This window comes from Saccopteryx bilineata, chromosome 6, assembly GCF_036850765.1.
Source record: "Saccopteryx bilineata isolate mSacBil1 chromosome 6, mSacBil1_pri_phased_curated, whole genome shotgun sequence".
NCBI lineage: Eukaryota > Metazoa > Chordata > Mammalia > Chiroptera > Emballonuridae > Saccopteryx > Saccopteryx bilineata.
The window spans coordinates 109,487,350-109,503,894 of record NC_089495.1 but is presented as its reverse complement, the minus strand read 5'-3'; the positions used below and the strand labels follow the sequence as shown (position 1 = coordinate 109,503,894).

Sequence of the window (16,545 nt, the reverse complement as noted above, 5' to 3'; positions counted from 1 at the left end):
TTCCGCGGCCCGTGGACCGGGCTGTAGTGGGAGGTGCCCCAGGGGGGGCGTGGCCTGTGATGGAGAACCGTTTCTCCCGCCCTTGGCCCCTCATCCCCACTGGAAGCCTGGGCTGGGGCGTCCGGCCCCCAGTCCAGAGCCTGCCACCCGCTGGAGACCAATGGGAAGCCCTTGCGCGTCTCATATCGATTTTCCTGGGGCGGAGTTCACTTCTGAGGCTGCTGCGGCGTCTGGGGACCGTGGTGCCCCGGAGTCGGGCGTGGAGCCAGAGTGCGGACCCCACGCGGGTTCCCGCTACACAGCACCACCCGCCGCGGTGGGCGAGCCCCGGGAACTGCATCAACCGCCCGAGCCTGCGCGGCTCGCCCGCGATCCTCCTCTCCTCGGCGCACGCTGCAGCTGAAGACCGAGCTCGAAACGCCCCAGCCCGAGGTAGCGGAGACGCGGGAGGATGGGCACACGTAGGGATCCCGCTGGACTGCAGACCCTGAGGCGTCCGCAGGCCGGCCTCCTGGTGTGGGGAGGGTCCGAGGCCCACGCACCCCTCGCGGTCTCCTGTCCGCGCCCCTAAGGGCCAGGGCTGTGGTGACCTGCACCTTTGAATTAGTCGGTGGGGTGAGGACCGCTGATCCCAACGTTCGTAATGCTGGGGCCGGCTCCCAGACCCTGCCTCTGTTTAGAGCCTACAGAGATGCAGTCCACACCCCGCTCCTCTTCTACCTGGGCTTTAACACCATGCTTCCTTTTCACTAACCAGGGGACCTTTGGGCTCTGCACCGAATCACAGAAGAAATTGGTTTCTCCGGGAGACGCTGATGTCTGAGCAGGAGAGACAGATTACAGCTAGAGAAGGGGCCAGCAGGAAAGTAAGTGCCCTTCCCCCAGGGTGTGTGGGCACACCACTCCGAGGACTTTCCTCCTTCACCTGCCCACCTGCTGTCCTCACACCGCATCTGAAGGTGCGCGAGACCCCACCTCCAGAAGAGTCGTGGTTTTTAAGGGCATGCCATTACAGTAACCGGTTTTCCGGAACAGTTTAAACCCCTGCACTAATATGTTCATCTTTATGGTGCAGAGGTAAAATGAACGCTGAGTTGCTGTGTAAGAGCCTTAATTGTTCAGGACGATTAAATTAGTTACCTGGAGAAGTTACTCAGAGTTGGTGCATAGACCCCTTTATGATCTATCCAGCTCCTGAAACATTTTCTAAAAGAACTATTTCCAGTTCATTTTAATTATACAAGTAATACATTAATACAATCTCTTTAAAATGCAGACAGTACAGAAATAGTATGAAAAACAAATCAATTTTCTAATCCTTTTGTATTTGTGCACATATATCTTCATTCTTTCAGTAAATATTTAATGAAAACTTAGTAAGTTTCAGGCAGTGTTGAAAAGCTGCAAATGCACAGTAGATAAATACATATTATGTGTATATATACTGCTCAAAAAAGTTAAGGGATATTTTAAAATAATATGAAATGAAAAATATCTCCTAATTTTTTTTGAGTAGTTATATATATATGCCCAGAGAAATCTTCAGATTTTGTATGTGTATGGTTTTAAATTTTTTGGTTTTACATAAACTAGATCACATGGTTCGTATTCTCCAATCTGTTTTCCCCCAGTCTAAATACTATACATAGTTTGGAGATTGTTTCACATTAGCACGTAAGCATCTGTCCTATTCAGTTTAACCTCTACACAGTATGGATGCTTCATTGTGTGTTTGTTACTTCCCTAGGTGGACATTCTGGTTTCTGATTGCTTCTTTCTTTCTTTTTTCCTTCACAAGTCAGGCTGTAAAAGACATCCTTGTGCATGACATTTGAATATTGCTTTAGCATACATACCTAAGCCTGGTTTGCTGGTCTGAAGAGTAGGCTGTGCCTTTTCTATTGTTTTCTGAAATTAATTCAAAATTATTGCATTTCCTATTGCAGTGAAATTCATCTAGGCTTTGGTGGTGTGGAAATGAAAGTAGTGGATTGATGGATGGGCAGTCTGGTCAATAGATGATTCTTAGTGTGACTTTGCATTTAAATGGAGATGTGAGGAGAACACTTGGGGTAGGGTGGCTGGTACACTGGGGAGAGCCTTCTAATCTCCTGCAGTGCCCCCACCTCGCTCCCCACCAGAAAAATTGTTATCCTTCCAGATCAAGCCTAAGACCTGCCTCTTGAAATTTTCTGTAACTGCCTCTGGCCGTGTTGACCTCACCCAGTTCTGGATTCCTTTGATAAGATAGCATTAGCCAACGTTCCTGAGCTTACTGTGTGCTAGGCACTTTGTTGAGCTCTTTATTTTGCTTTTTGCGTGCTCTCTCATTTACTCTTCACAAAACCCTTGGGTGTAGTTATTATTTTCATGTTGTCACCATTTATTTGACCAATATATATATTTTTAGTATCTATGTGCTAGGAATTCTAGCTCTGGGGATCCAGCTAAAACCAACCCTACCCTTAAGGAATTTATATCGTAGAAGAAGGTACAGAAAAGAAAGAGAAGCCTGACCAGGCGGTAGCACAGTGGATAGAGCATTGGACTGGGACTCAGAAGACCTAGATTCAAAACCCTAGCTCTTTACAGATGGGGAAACTGAGGCAGGGAGAAGGTAAGTAACTTGTCCAAGGCCGTACAGTTAGTAAGAGGCTCATTTGGGATTGAGTCCTCGCTAGGTCTGTGTGACTTTATCAAATATATATTTTCTTCCAAACTTACTTGATACTTGGTCATAACATCTTTTCTGAGTATAGCTTTTCTTTGCAATTTTTTTTCTTAAAAGTGAGGATCAGCCTGACCAGGCGGTAGCGCAGTGGATAGAGCGTCAGACTGGGATGCAAAGGACCCAGGTTCGAGACCCCGAATGACGCCAGCTTGAGCGTGGGCTCATCTGGTTTGAGCAAAAGCTCACCAGCTTGAACCCAAGGTCGCTGGCTCCAGCAAGGGTTTACTCGGTCTGCTGAAGGCCCGCGGTCAAGGCACATATGAGAAAGCAATCAATGAACAACTAAGGTGTTGCAATGCGCAATGAAAAACTAATGATTGATGCTTCTCATCTCTCTCCGTTCCTGTCTGTCTCTCCCTGTCTATCCCTGTCTCTGACTCACTCTGTAAAAAAAAAAAAAAAAGTGAGGATCAGGTTTGCATCATTTAAAAAATATGCACGACAGTGCTTAATACATGTACCATAATTGTTCTTGAATGAGTGATTTATAGTATGATTTCCCCCTCATTTTTTTCTTTTTAGAGGCCTCTCCATGGGGCAGCAGTGATCCTGGAAGGGAGGTGATCCATGACCTGGATTATTCAGCCTTCAGTCCACAAACATTATGGAGCGCCTTCTATTTGCCTGGCTCTGGGCCCAGCAGGGGGCTGCAAAGATGATAGAGGTCAGCCCTCATGCTCTCGGAGCTGCCAGGTACAGGTGCTAGAGCAGAGGTGTGATTACACAGTATAGCACCCCAGGCGTGAATTATAGGTTCGATGTTCCCTGGAGGAAGGGATGCAAAAAGAGCTTCAGCAGGAAATGGGACCTGAATGAGGTCTTGAGGGAGGAGCAAGCATTGGCTGGGCACACAGTTGAATGCAGGCAGAGGCAGAGATGAGCATGTGCAAAGGCCCAGGGGATGGCAATGGAAAGATGTATGGTAAGGAGAGGGGGTATGAGGGGCTTTACAGGCTGGAAAAGTGATTGCAGAAGGCCCTGTTTTTCAGGCTGGGAGTTTAGACTTTGTCCCACAGACTGGAGAGTTTGAGCCTGGGAAAACAGTCTGAAGTTCTCCTCCCCAAAGAAGAGGGCAAACAGGCAATGAGATTGCTGGAGATTTGCTACAGGCCTTTGACAGTGACCGACCCTGTTCAGACTGAAGGTGGGGGAAAGCCTTCGAAAGAACTGGAGTCTGCTCTGTGGTGCCTGATTCCCTGCGGAGTTCTTTTCTCAGTAGAGAGCATTGACTCTCTCGCCTCCTCAGTGTCCAGCGTCAGAGTCCAGTGACAGTCTTAACCACAGCACAGGGTGTAGTTGTTGGTACGAGTAACTAGGTGATAGACCTGTGGAGGTGAGAGAGCTAGATTTTAATGGCTTCTCTACCATTTTTTGTCTCCTTTGCAAGGATGGAGGTGGCCCAGGAATATATTCCTCTTCACTGAGTCCATAGTACAGGTATCTAGAAGTGTTCGTGTTCAACTATGTGCAGTTTTGTTTTCATCTATAGGATGGGAATTACTGCCAAGTGAGATTCTGGAATGTTTGTGTGGGTTTTTTTTAAACTAAGTTAAAGGAGAAGATCTGAACAGATCAAAGGTCAGTGAGATAAAATAGAGGACAAAGCAGAGACTGATGTAACTAACATAGCAAATAAGACTTTAAAAACAACAGCAATTGTGAAATCAGTGCTTTTAGAATGTAAGTTTTTTTGAAGCCTCAGTCCCTCCAGAAACTAAAAATTACTCTGCATTGAGCATTAGAAACATTGAAAGCCGCTTTTATAAATTATTATTATAAATGCAAGTTAATTCCATCACAAAAACTTGAAAATAAAGACCAAAGGGAGAAAACTTATTTTTATTTTTCATTTTTCCGAAGCTGGAAACGGGGAGGCAGTCAGACAGACTCCCGCATGCGCCTGACCTGGATCCACCCAGCATGCCCACCAGGGGGCGATGCTCCGCCCCTCTGGGGCGGAGCTGCTGGAGGGGAAGAGAGAGACAGAGAGGAAGGAGAGGGGGAGGGGTGGAGGAGCAGATAGGCGCTTCTCCTGTGTGCCCTGGCCGGGAATCGGGAATCGAACCTGGGACTCCCGCACGCCAGGCCGACGCTCTACCGCTGAGCCAACCAGCCAGGGCCAAAACTTACTTTTATTTCAACCATTCTTAGGATGACTGTTAGGATATTTGTGAACTTTCTTCATTGTTTGCCTTTACTGCATCTAGTTATTAATTTTTAGAAATAAAAAATATATTCTTGCAATTCTAAGATAACCAAAATTAACATCGTTGACCCAGTGTGTTTCTTACCTGTCCCGGAAGTCTGTGTCCCTGTCCTGCTGGGCCAGGGTCTGTGCTGCAGACTGCCTTTCCTGCTCCTACAGCAGGGACGGAATTGCTACGGAAACGCAGGCGATCGTGTGATTGGGACTGCTAGCCATTTCTTGTTTCTGATTGTCCCTGAAAATGCCTTGCTCTTGTCCTTTGTCAACTTCCTGTGACTATTGCAAACCATCACCACTTGCAGACAGCCCAGTGCTCAATCCCAGTCTTCTCTTATTTCAGCAAATAACTTCAATTCTTACTGCAAGAAAAGTGACACCATTGTGTATGATTTTCTTCAACTTTCTGCCTAATTCTACCCATCTTCTCCCAAAGTTTTACTTAGATGTACGAACTATTCTCACTTCCGTAAGTTTCTTTGCACCTAAATGCTGCTGGTGAATCATACAGTGCATGGACAACATTTCTGTATGTGCAACACTCTTTATTTTAGCAACTATCCTTGAGTGATGTCCAGTCATGCTTGCGGCACCATCCATGCACACTCTGACACACTTTCCCGAGCCTAAGCCCTCTACTTGAAAGTACTCATAAAGATCATTAAATATATCTGAATTAGTGGTCTGACCAGGTATAGCAAGACAACAGAGCAGGGCTTCCCTAAAGTCTTTTGTGTGTGTGTATGTGTGTGTGTGTGTGTGTGACAGAGAGAGGGACAGATAGGGACAGACAGGAAGGGAGAGACATGAGAAGTATCTATTCTTCGTAGCGACACCTTAGTTGTTCATTGACAGCTTTCTCTTATGTGCCTCGAGGGGGGGGAAGGGGTGGCTACAGCAGAGCAAGTGACTCCATGCTCAAGCCAGCAACCTTGAGCTCAAGCCAGCGACCATGGGGTCATATCTATGATCCCACACTCAAGCTGATGAGCCCATATTCAAGCCAGATGAGCCTGCCCTCAAGCCAGTGACCTTAGGGTTTAAAACCTGGGTCCTTTGCATCCCAATCCAATGCTCTATCCACTGTGCCACCACCAGGTCAGGCTTCCCTAAAGTATCATCAGTATACCACACAAAGCAAAGTAGAATAGTTTGGTTACTCACATCAGTTGATTCATCAAGTAGAATTTCAATTTCTTTACCCCCTCTACAATTTGCTCTTCAATATTGTTGACTCTATCAACAATTCTCTGAATGGTCAAAAAGCAGTATAGCTTTAAATTTTTGTGTAGCTAGTAGACCCAAAGTTTCCCAAGTGACATCTAAGATGCAAGGCTTTACTAATTCTTCACAAATAATGAATTATTATTTTTTTCATTTTCAGTATTCAAAGGGCAGCTAAATAAGATACTCAAGGCAGTTATTGTCACTAGATTTTCTTCATTTGAGTTTTGACTTTTCATTTGGTTGTGTAATCTTCCAAAAAAATCTGGTGGCTACTTAATAAGATCACTGTGCTTCGAATGCAGCTGATAAGTAAGTTTGGAAGGTTTCATTGCATCATTTGTCAGAATTTCAGAACATACCACACACAGGACCATGGTGATAAGTAACCACCAGGTGCTACAGTTAAAACAAGTTTTAAATACTCCTTATCATACTGCCTAAAAAAGTTACCTTTTTTTTTTTTTTTGGTTTTTATTGCACCTTCCAAATTAACACATTTCTTTTTTATTGTTTCCTTTAAACTTGAAGCACTAGTACTTGATTTACTTTTGCTAAACCGTGGTATCATGTCTATGATCCCACGCTCAAGATGGATGAGCCTGTGCTTAAGCCATTGCCCTCAGGGTTTCGAACCTGGGTCCCCGGCGTCCCAGGCCAGTGCTCTGTCCACTGCACCACCGCCTGGTTAGGCACATGGTGCATCTTACGAATGTTAAATATTTGTCTGAAAGTTTAGTGTTTTATGACACAGATCATATTCTGATCTATTTTTTATAGAATGTAAATTAAGTTTTTGTTAGATATGCTCTGTCATTGATTCGTTTAATAAATATTTATCGAGAAATTTAAGAATAAGTGCTATTTTAGCATAACCTCTGGTGGCAAAGTGGATGAAGCGTCGACCTGGAGTGCTGAGGTTGCCAGTTTGGGACCTGGGCTTGTCTGGTCAAGGCACATATGGGAGAGTTGATGCTTCCTGCTCCTCCCTGCCCCCACCCTCCCCCTCTTTCTCTCTGCCTGTCTCCTCTCTCAAGAAATAAATAAAAATATAAAGAATAAGTACTATTTTAGTGCTGGGAATTCATGTGAGTGAAGAAAATAAAGAGTTCCCGCACTTGTGAAAGTTATATCCTAATTGGGAGACAGTAAACAAATAAGTAAAATATATATACTGTATTAGATAGTTGAGTGTTCTGGAGAAAAATAAGCAGGAAAAGATACAATAGAGAGAGAGGAATGTTTGAAATGTAAGCAGGATGATTAACGAGGAGCCGTTGAGATTTGAGCAAAGACCTAAAGGAGGTGAGGAAATGAGCCATCTAGATGTGGGGTGTTGGGGAAGGGTATTTCTGAAGCAGGGAGCAGCCAGTGCGAAGGCCCTGTGACCTTCAGAGTGGTTGTATCAGAGTGACTGAGGATGGGGAGTGTGAGGAGTGTGAGGATAGGCTGAAAGGTAATGGTGGCAAAGACTCCGTAACTTCTCTAGGTCATTTTGAAGAATTTAGGTTTTACCCTAAGTGAAAGAAAATTAACTGGGCGGTTTTTAGAGAAAGGTCCTCATCTGACTTCCCTTTAAGGCAGGGGTCTCAAACTCAACTCAGCATGTGGGCCGCAGAGCAAGATCACAGCCATTCGGCAGGCCGCACTAGGTCTACAAAAGGCAACTGTTACGCAACATTTTTCTCACTGCGTAAAACAAAAAAAAATCAGTACAACAAGCACAATTGTACATGCAGTTTACTCAATGTCACAAAACGACCAGAAACTGTAGTTCGCATCACAACTGCTGTTAACTAAGCTAATATCTAGCTAGGATGCTAGAGAAATGAAAAATACAAGTAGGCCCCTAGGCTTACTTAATTTTATCCAAAATATTTTGAACTTCGTGGATTAGTCTGCGGGCCGCACAAAATTGTTCGGCGGGCCGCGAGTTTAAGACCCCTGATTTAAGGGCATTCCTCTGGTTTTTATGTTGAGAATATACAGAGTGAGAGCAGGAGGCAGGGGGTCGCTTAGGAGATTATTTTAATGAAGGTGAGTTATCCTGGTGGCGTGTAGTGGAAGTACTGAAAAGTGGTTGAATGCTGGAAATATTTTAAAGATAGAACTGACAGGATTTGCTGGACATTTACACATGTGGTTTAAAAGGAGGTGATTCTTACCAAGGATGAATGCAAGACTTTCCTGGGAGGAGTTGCCGTTTACTAAGATGAAGGAGCAGGGAAGGGTAGAATATTGGAAACTCAGTTGTAGACAAGTTAATATTTGAAATGCATGTTAATCCCTGACAGGAGGTGCTGTTTGAGCATTTGGGAGTTGTTGAGTGTGGGCGGTGTTTCTACTAGACTGAGTGAGATCACCAAGGACCGAGGAGGGAAGGGTTAGATCCAGGGGCTGGCCCAGAGCACATCAGCAGTTTGGGGACGAGAAGGTTCTTTTGAAGGACTCTGAGAAGGAGCTCTCAGGAGAGTAGGAGAAAGCCCAGCAGGGGTGGTGTGTGGAGGCTGACCTTGGGCGCAGGGACAGCTCCCTGGGCGGGGCGGCCCTCCTTCAGGGGGTGGCTGAGATGCTTTCAGGGTCTCTGCTTCCGTTACTTCAGCGCAGCAGGGAGCGGGCTCATCTGTGCGGGCTGAGGGGTAGCGGAGTGGGGGTCTGAGGAGCGGGAGGTGTTGCGCAGTCCAGGAGAATGAAGAGGACTAGGCAGAGGTATTGGGACTGCTGGAGGCACCAGGGCCCTCTCCAGGTTAGTGGTCGTGAGTTAACACGGCTGGCCAGCCGGCCTGAGTGTGTTTTGTTACTTTTGTTCAGCTGCAGGGCCATAGACTTGGAGTCTATTTGAAACAAAATATTACCATTTATGCTGCCGGTCACCACTCAGTCAAATAAGTAGAGAGAGAGATCGAATCTTTTTTTTTTTTTTTTTTTTTTTTTTTTACAGAGGCAGAGATAGACAGGGACAGACAGACAGGAACGGAGAGAGATGAGAAGCATCAATCATCAGTTTCTCGTTGCGGGTTGCGACTTCCCAGTTGTTCATTGTTTGCTCTCTCACATGTGCCTCGACCGTGGGCCTTCAGCAGACTGAACAACCCCCTGCTGGAGCCAGGGACCTTGGGTCCAAGCTGGTGAGCTCTTTGCTCAAGCCAGATGAGCCCGCGCTCAAGCTGGCGACCCCGGGGTCTCGAACCTGGGTCCTTCCGCATCCCAGTCCGACGCTCTATCCACTGCGCCACCACCTGGTCAGGCGAGAGAGATTGAATCTTTATGGGCATTTTCTTCAGATGGTCTGCGATCTGAGAAGACAGAGGTCATGTACCCCCAACTATCTTAATATCCTATGCTGAGACATCCTTTTTATAAGGGTAGGTAAGGGGTTTTGGAATTTCAAGGGAAAGTTAATTAGATCGAAGTCAGAGTTAATTGCATGATTGGGGTTATTCCATCCTTGGAGCATAAAGTCTTTGCATGCAGACCCCTGGGGCACAAAAGTGGATTGCTCATTGTTCTTCTTAAGCCATGTAAGCCCCTTCTGGTGTCCCAGTTCCTGGGACAAAGCTTTTACTTGCATTAACCATTAAATCTATTGATTATAACGAAAACCACTATTACTCAAGCTAAAATTTTAACTCTTGAGTTCCTATCATATTGGAACAGTATTGGCCTTGTGCCAAATGGGCACCAGATCAAGAGGACAGTCGGGAACATCGAAGGTACATATGTTTAACTGTGGAATCAAAGCATTGGCTTAATTTACACTTTGTTGATCTCAGTCTCTCTGTGGCCCTGCCCAGTCTCTTAATAATTTAGAGTCATTGTAATTTTTTTTTAATTCTAGGCTGTTCATAAGTGCAGTTTTATTTAAGAATACTCCCTCTAGTGAGCTTGCCAAGGTGTTCTTTTTCTCCTGTTAATATCCTGCTGTAAAAGTCATGCAGAGCTAGCTGTTTCAATCATTTTTTTTTTTAAGTGTGAGGAGGGGAGACAGTGAGACGGACTCCTGCATGTGCCCTGGCCAGGATCCACCTGGCAACACCTATCTGGGGCCGATGCTTGCATCAACTGAGCTATTTTTAACACCTGAGGCTGACACACTCAGACCAACTGAGCTATCTTCAGCGCCCAAAGCCAATGCTCAGACTGAGCCACTGGCTGCGGTAGGGGAAGAGGGAAGAGAAGCAGGTGGTTGCTTCTCATGTGTGCCCTGACCACGTATAGAACCTGGGACATTCATATGCCCGGCCAGCGCCCTACCACTGAGGCAACTGGCCAGGGCCTTTTCTTTTTTTCCCAATATATGGCTGTTTCAATCTTAAAGTCACCAGTTCCTGAGGGTGTGAGGAACAGCCACATAGACCTCTAGGCCCACCAGTCCTCCCCCTGGCAAGTCTTTCTGGGTAGCTCTGAACAGCGCAGTCCCTTCCATATCCGAGCACCTATTTTGTTAGTTTTTCATACTGTCCTCTACTCTTCTAGCTTGCTAGTAAATTCCTGTGGGCACAAAGTATCTTCTTTTGTGCATGGCACTTAAATATTTGGCTCTCAGGCTCTAAATTATATTTATTTATTAATATTCTGCCTCTGTTGTAAAGGAGGGGCTGTTTGTCCTGCTCACGTCCGCTGTATGGGAACCTTCTGGGCCACTGCTTCCCAGTATGCAGCTTAGTGTCAGGTTCTGTCATTCCGTCCTGTCACAGGATCCGGGACTCCTCTGCTTGTCTTGGGAGAACTGACTGGCCCAGTGCTTTTTCTGAGCCCTGCCCAGTGTTAGCCTCTGGCTGGGTTGAGCAGGTAACCTTTGTGAGTGTTGAAATATTTGAATCCGATGTCCCTCCTCCAAATAGGGTCCTTTGTCCTGGAGGTTTGTGGTAACATGAGCTGCCCATCTGCCTTTGGGTCTGGGCTGCTCAGGTTGCAACAGGATTGTTTAGGACACCAAGGGATTTTTATTTTTTATACAGAAAATTTTACAGAAAATGAGAAGGTGGGTAGGAGATAAATAAGATAGATTTTATTTTGGAAAATACAATTTACATATGTGGGAGGCAAAATAATTTAGTACAGGGGACACTTGAAGACCTGTAGTTCTAGGAGGAGTGTGAGAGACTGATGGAGTTTGTCCTTGCATTGTGATATCAGGGGGACTAAGCACCATGCAGTTCTAAGTAGAAAGGACATTCTGATCTGTCTCTAGTTCAGCTCAGCAAGTATTGGTTTAACATCTGACATTTGTTCATCACCTTGTTAGGTCTGTGGGCAGATAAGACGTAAGAACCTTGTCTCCATTGCATCAGTGATAAGTATGGCCTGATCTGCGTGCAGCCTCAGTGGAGGGAGAAGCTTTGTTCACCAGTGTCCATCACGGCTGCCTGCCTGTGTGTGACCTTGAGAGCAGTAACACTGGGATTCGGACGGGGGAGAACCCGGCGAGGGCAGAGGCGCCTCTGAGGAGGGGCAGGACTTAAAGGATAAGGAGGATTAGATGGGGGGTGGAAACCTTGGGGTCAGGTGTGGGGAAACGGGAAGGTGCCAGAAAGGAGTTTGGACTTGATTCTCTAGCCTATGAAGGTGTCTGGAGCCCTGGATGTTGCAGGCGTCCCCAAACTGTGGCCCGCGGGCCGCATGTGCCTCCCTGAGGCCATTTATCTGGCCCCATGCCACACTTCTGGAAGGGGCACCTCTTTCATTGGTGGTCAGTGAGAAGTGCACTGTATGTGGTGGCCCTCCAACAGTCTGAGGGACAGTGAACTAGCCCCCTGTGTAAAAAGTTTGGGGACCCTTGTTAGGACCTGTAGGAACATAGGAGAATCCACCGTTTTCACCCCTAGACACGCTTCTCCTCGCCTTCCCCCTTCTGCCTTATCTCTGCCAAACTGGAAGAGGCATTGTCATCCTCAGGTCTCTCTTCCTTGCTGTGATCAGTTGATACTACACCTGAGGACCTCTTTATTTGTTTAATTCCACTCTATTACTAATTTCTTTACTTCCTATAATCCACCTCCCCTAAGTGTTCATTCTTCTGCCTGCCCAAACTGTTATTTCTAAATCACAAATATAATCATGTATCCTCTGCCTAAAAACTGATTATTCTTGCCCTGACTGGGTATCTCAGTGGGTAGATTGTTGTCTGGAGCGCCAAGGTCGCAAGTTTGATCTCTGGTCAGGGCACATATGAGAAGCACTGTCCAATGAGTGCACAGCTAAATGGAACAACTAAATGGAGCAATGAATAGATGCTTCTGTCTGTCTCTTTCCTCTTCTCTTTCTCTCAAATCAATGGAAAAATTTAATAATAATAATAAAAAGCCCTGGCTGGTTGGCTCAGTGGTAGAGCATCGACCTAGCGTGCAGGAGTCCCGGGTTCGATTCCCGGCCAGGGTACACAGGAGAAGCGCCCATCTGCTTCTCCACCCCCCCCCCTTTCCTCTCTCTCTCTCTCTTCTCTTCCCACAGCCGAGGCTCCATTGGAGCAAAGTTGGCCTGGGCGCTGAGGATGGCTCTATGGCCTCTGCCTCAGGTGCTAGAATGGCTCTGATTTTGGCAGAGCGATGCCCCAGATGGGCAGAGCATTGCCCCCTGGTGGGCATGCCAGGTGGATCCCGGTTGGGTGCATGCGGGAGTCTGTCTGATTGCCTCCCTGTTTCCAGCTTCAGGAAAATAATAATAATAATAATAATAATAAAAACAACAATCCTGATGATTCTCTACTGTCTACAGGACAAAGTCTAAATTTCATGCCCTTTATAACCTGGCCCCTGCCTCCTCCTTCTGGCTTTGTTTTGGGTCTGAGTGACCATTTAGGATAAATAAAAGTACTTTACAGTAAAGTATTTAAATTTTTCATACAGTTCACAGTGCTAACAGAGTAGACTATTCAAAAGCACTTGATACATATGGTGCCAACCTATTTTCCTCAGTAACTATTCATAGCTATAGCCCAGAGCATTTTTACCTACAGTGATCTTATATCACCAAGGAAAAGTTGAAATAAGGATGAGAACTCATTTTCAAAGGCAGTAGAGCCTGACCAGACGGTAGCGCAGTGGATAGAGCATTGGATTGGGATGCGGAGGACCCAGGTTTGAAACCCTGAGGTCTCTGGCTTGAGCGTGGGCTCATCCCTACCTTGAGCAAGGGGTCACTCACTCTGCTGTAGCCCCCCCCCCCCTGTTCAAGGCACATAAGAGAAAGCAGTCAATGAACAACTAAAGTGCCTCAAAGAAGGATTGATGCTACTTATCTCTCTCCCTTCCTGTCTGTCTGTTCCTCTCTCTGTCTCTGTCAAAAGAAAAACGGGCAGTAGAAATATAAACGAGCCTGACCTGTGGGGGCGCAGTGGATAAAGAAAGCGCTGACCTAGAATGCTGAGGTCACTGGTTCGAAACCCTGGGCTTGCCGGGTCAAGGCACATACAAGAAGCAACTATTACACGTTAATGCTTCCCACTCCTCTCCTTCCTTTCTCGCTCTCTAAAATCAATAAATAAAATATTTTTAAAAAAAGTTTGTTTAAAAAGAAAAGAAATATAAATGATACTTTTGGAGAGGTTTCTACTAAAAAAGGCAAAATCAAAATTTTTTTTAATGACAAAAAGTTTTTTTAAAAATCTGGTGCTTAAAGAGATAAGCCTCAAGTATCTGGAAGACCTACTTACCATGCCCAATAGAGGAAATGTGCAGTGGACAGTAGGCGTACATAAATCCTGACCGATCCTATCAGGAAACAGGAAGGTCATAGGTAAGTAAGCAAGGAAGAGTTGAGTGATCACAAGAAAGAAATCACACATGCATGATGGCTTCTGTGTGGGGTTGGAACCTGAGGCTCTTAGCATCAAATATCCCTTTCAGATCACTGATTTGACTGGCATTTCTTGGAAATGGAAGCAAGTTCTTTCTTGGCTGAGCATGTTACTGGAATGGGGACCTGATCCTTGGTAGGTCTGCCTAGGGATGTTTGGTAATGTGTAAGTTCTTAACTTTGTGCAGGAAAGAAGCCACAACGGAAGACGAGTCCAGGTGATTTTGAGAATACATTTATTAAAGCTGGGGACAGTGAAACAAGGGTAGAAGAAGCAACAGGAGAGCCTAGGCGGAGCTTTTGGCTCTTTGGAAAGTCAGTTCTAGAAAAGGGGGCCTTTTTGACAGGTTCAGGGGTTATCCTGGGACAAGCTGCCTCTGCCCATTCCTCCCCTGGTTGCAAATGTGTCATGGTGTTCCTTAGAGTTCAGGAGATGCACGCCTGTGGGGAAGAAGAGGGGGAAGGGAAAGGCACTGGAGTGCTCCAGGGAGGGAAAGCATGCTCTGGGACATTATTGAAATTTTTAAAAATCGTTTTAAAATTTTTAAAAGTTGTTATTTACAGAGGGAGGAAGGGAGAGAGGGGGAGAGAGAAACATCAATTTGTTGTTCCACTTATTCATGTATTCATTGGTTGATTCTTTTTATTTATTTATTTGTATTTTTTGTATTTTTCCAAAGTGAGAAGCAGGGGGGAGGCAGACAGACTTCTGCATGCACCTGACCGGGATCCACCCAGGATGCCCACCAGGGGGCGATGCTCAGCCCCTCTGGGGTGTTGCTCTGCTACAGCTGGAGCCATTCTAGCACCTGAGGCAGAGGCCATGGAGCCATCCTCAGCGCCCGGGCCAACTTTGCTCCAGTGGAACCTTGGCTGCGGGAGGGGAAGAGAGAGGAAGGAGAGGGGGAAGGGTGGAGAAGCAGACGGGTGCTTCTCCTGTGTGCCCCGGCCGGGAATCGAACCTGGGATTTCCACTTGCTGGGCCGACGCTCTATTGCTGAGCCAACCCGGCCAGGGCCCACATTGGTTGATTCTTACATGTGCCTTGACCAGGGATGGAACCCACAACCTTGGTGTATCAGGATGATGCTCTAACCAACTGAGCTACCCAGCCAGGGCTGTTTAGAGGTTTTTACAGGCTAGGAGTTCAGGGGAAGTCTTAGGGAAAATCCCAATAGAACATTCATCAGCTTTTCCAGGTGTGCCCTTTCAGAGTCATGCTCTCTACTGGTCAGTGCTAGGGCAGGGGGTCATTAGTCACTTGCCGCTAACCAGTGTGAGTAGTAATTGTCCAGGTCCTGAGTGAGAACGGTGCGGAATGAAGAAATAAACTCAGAGAGAAAAAAGAATGGGATCGGGAGGCCTCTGCAAGCTGATGGCAAGCCAGAGCAAAAGCATAGCCCAGGTTTGCTTTATTATGTAGTGTAGAGCCATATGCAAATCAGGAAATCTCTGATACAAAGTCACACATGTGAGGCATAAAGGAGAATCCTCATAAGAGTGCACCACCCCCACCATGCAACAGTCAAATGTGTGGGGAAAAGCTTAGTCTTAAAAAGGGTGCTGCCTGACCAGGCGGTGGCGCAGTGGATAGAGCATCCAACTGGGATGCAGAGGACTCAGGTACGAGACCCAGAGGTTGCCAGCTTGAGCGTGGGCTCATCTGGTTTGAGCAAAAAGCCCACCAGCCTGACCTGTGGTGGCGCAGTGGATAAAGTGTCAACCTGGAAACACTGAGGTCGCCAGTTCAAAACCCTGGGCTTGCCTGGTCAAGGCACATATGGGAGTTGATGTTTCCAGCTCCTCCTTTCTGTCTGTCTGTCTGTCTCTCTCTCCTCTCTAAAATGAATAAATAAAAAATATTAAAAAAAAAAAAAAGCCCACCAGCTTGAACCCAAGGTCGCTGTTTCCAGCTAGGGGTTACTCGGTCTGCTGAAGGTCCGAGGTCAAGGCAAATGGAAAGCAGTCAATGAACAACTAAGGTGTTGCAACGCGCAATGAAAAACGAACGATTGATGCTTCTCATTTCTCTCCGTTCCTGTCTGTCCCTGTCTATCCCTCTCTCTGACTCTCTCTCTGTCTCTGTAAAAAAAAAAAATTAAAAAAAAAACCAAACAAACAAACATAAAAAGGGTGCTGAGAAGAATTTTAATCTTAGAAGGGTGTGGGGAAGATCGTAGTCTTAAACTAAGCCCTGTAAGGACTTTGTCAGCTTGCAGCTTGTCTCCCGCAGTCACTGCAGTTGGTTCTGATGTCAGCCTCCCAGTTTTGCTGCTTTTCTGGGCCTGGAGCTGAAGTACAACTGAAGTTCTAGATGTTATCTCTAGGCGGTGACCTTTTGTATCTGGCTGTAAATTGCTTGGCCAGTTTGTTCAGCTGCCCATCTTGGTTTCCCCATTCTACTTGCCAAGGAATTTTCCTAGTTTTTTACTGTCCTGCCTCAAGCACATGGAATATAGGAAGCCAACCCAGACACATTTTAGAGTTGGCTGCCCTGAGTGTGTCCCAGAAGTAGAGCAAACAGGTGGGCACATCCCCACAGAGTAATGGGGGCAGTAGAATAAGGAAGTCACTGAGGACCGGTGGTGAG

General features: G+C 46.2%; 1 protein-coding gene across 10 annotated transcripts in view; it reads left to right on the top strand.

Moving 5' to 3' along the window:
* The first annotated feature begins 94 nt into the window (after window positions 1–94).
* Window positions 95–16,545, top strand: part of ATP7B (ATPase copper transporting beta) — an 87,057-nt gene continuing 70,606 nt past the window's right edge. For 4 of the 10 annotated variants that reach the window (XM_066234585.1, XM_066234579.1, XM_066234581.1 and 1 more), the window contains exons 1-3: window positions 758–866; window positions 3,254–3,395; window positions 4,119–4,168. In XM_066234585.1, coding sequence (XP_066090682.1) covers window positions 3,299–3,395; window positions 4,119–4,168 — 147 coding nt within the window. In that variant the 5' untranslated portion in view covers window positions 758–866; window positions 3,254–3,298. Of the gene's footprint in view, window positions 433–757; window positions 867–3,253; window positions 3,425–3,487; window positions 3,654–4,118; window positions 4,169–16,545 lie in introns of those variants that run through there. The other 6 variants (XM_066234584.1, XM_066234583.1, XM_066234577.1 and 3 more) reach the window with 6 other exon arrangements.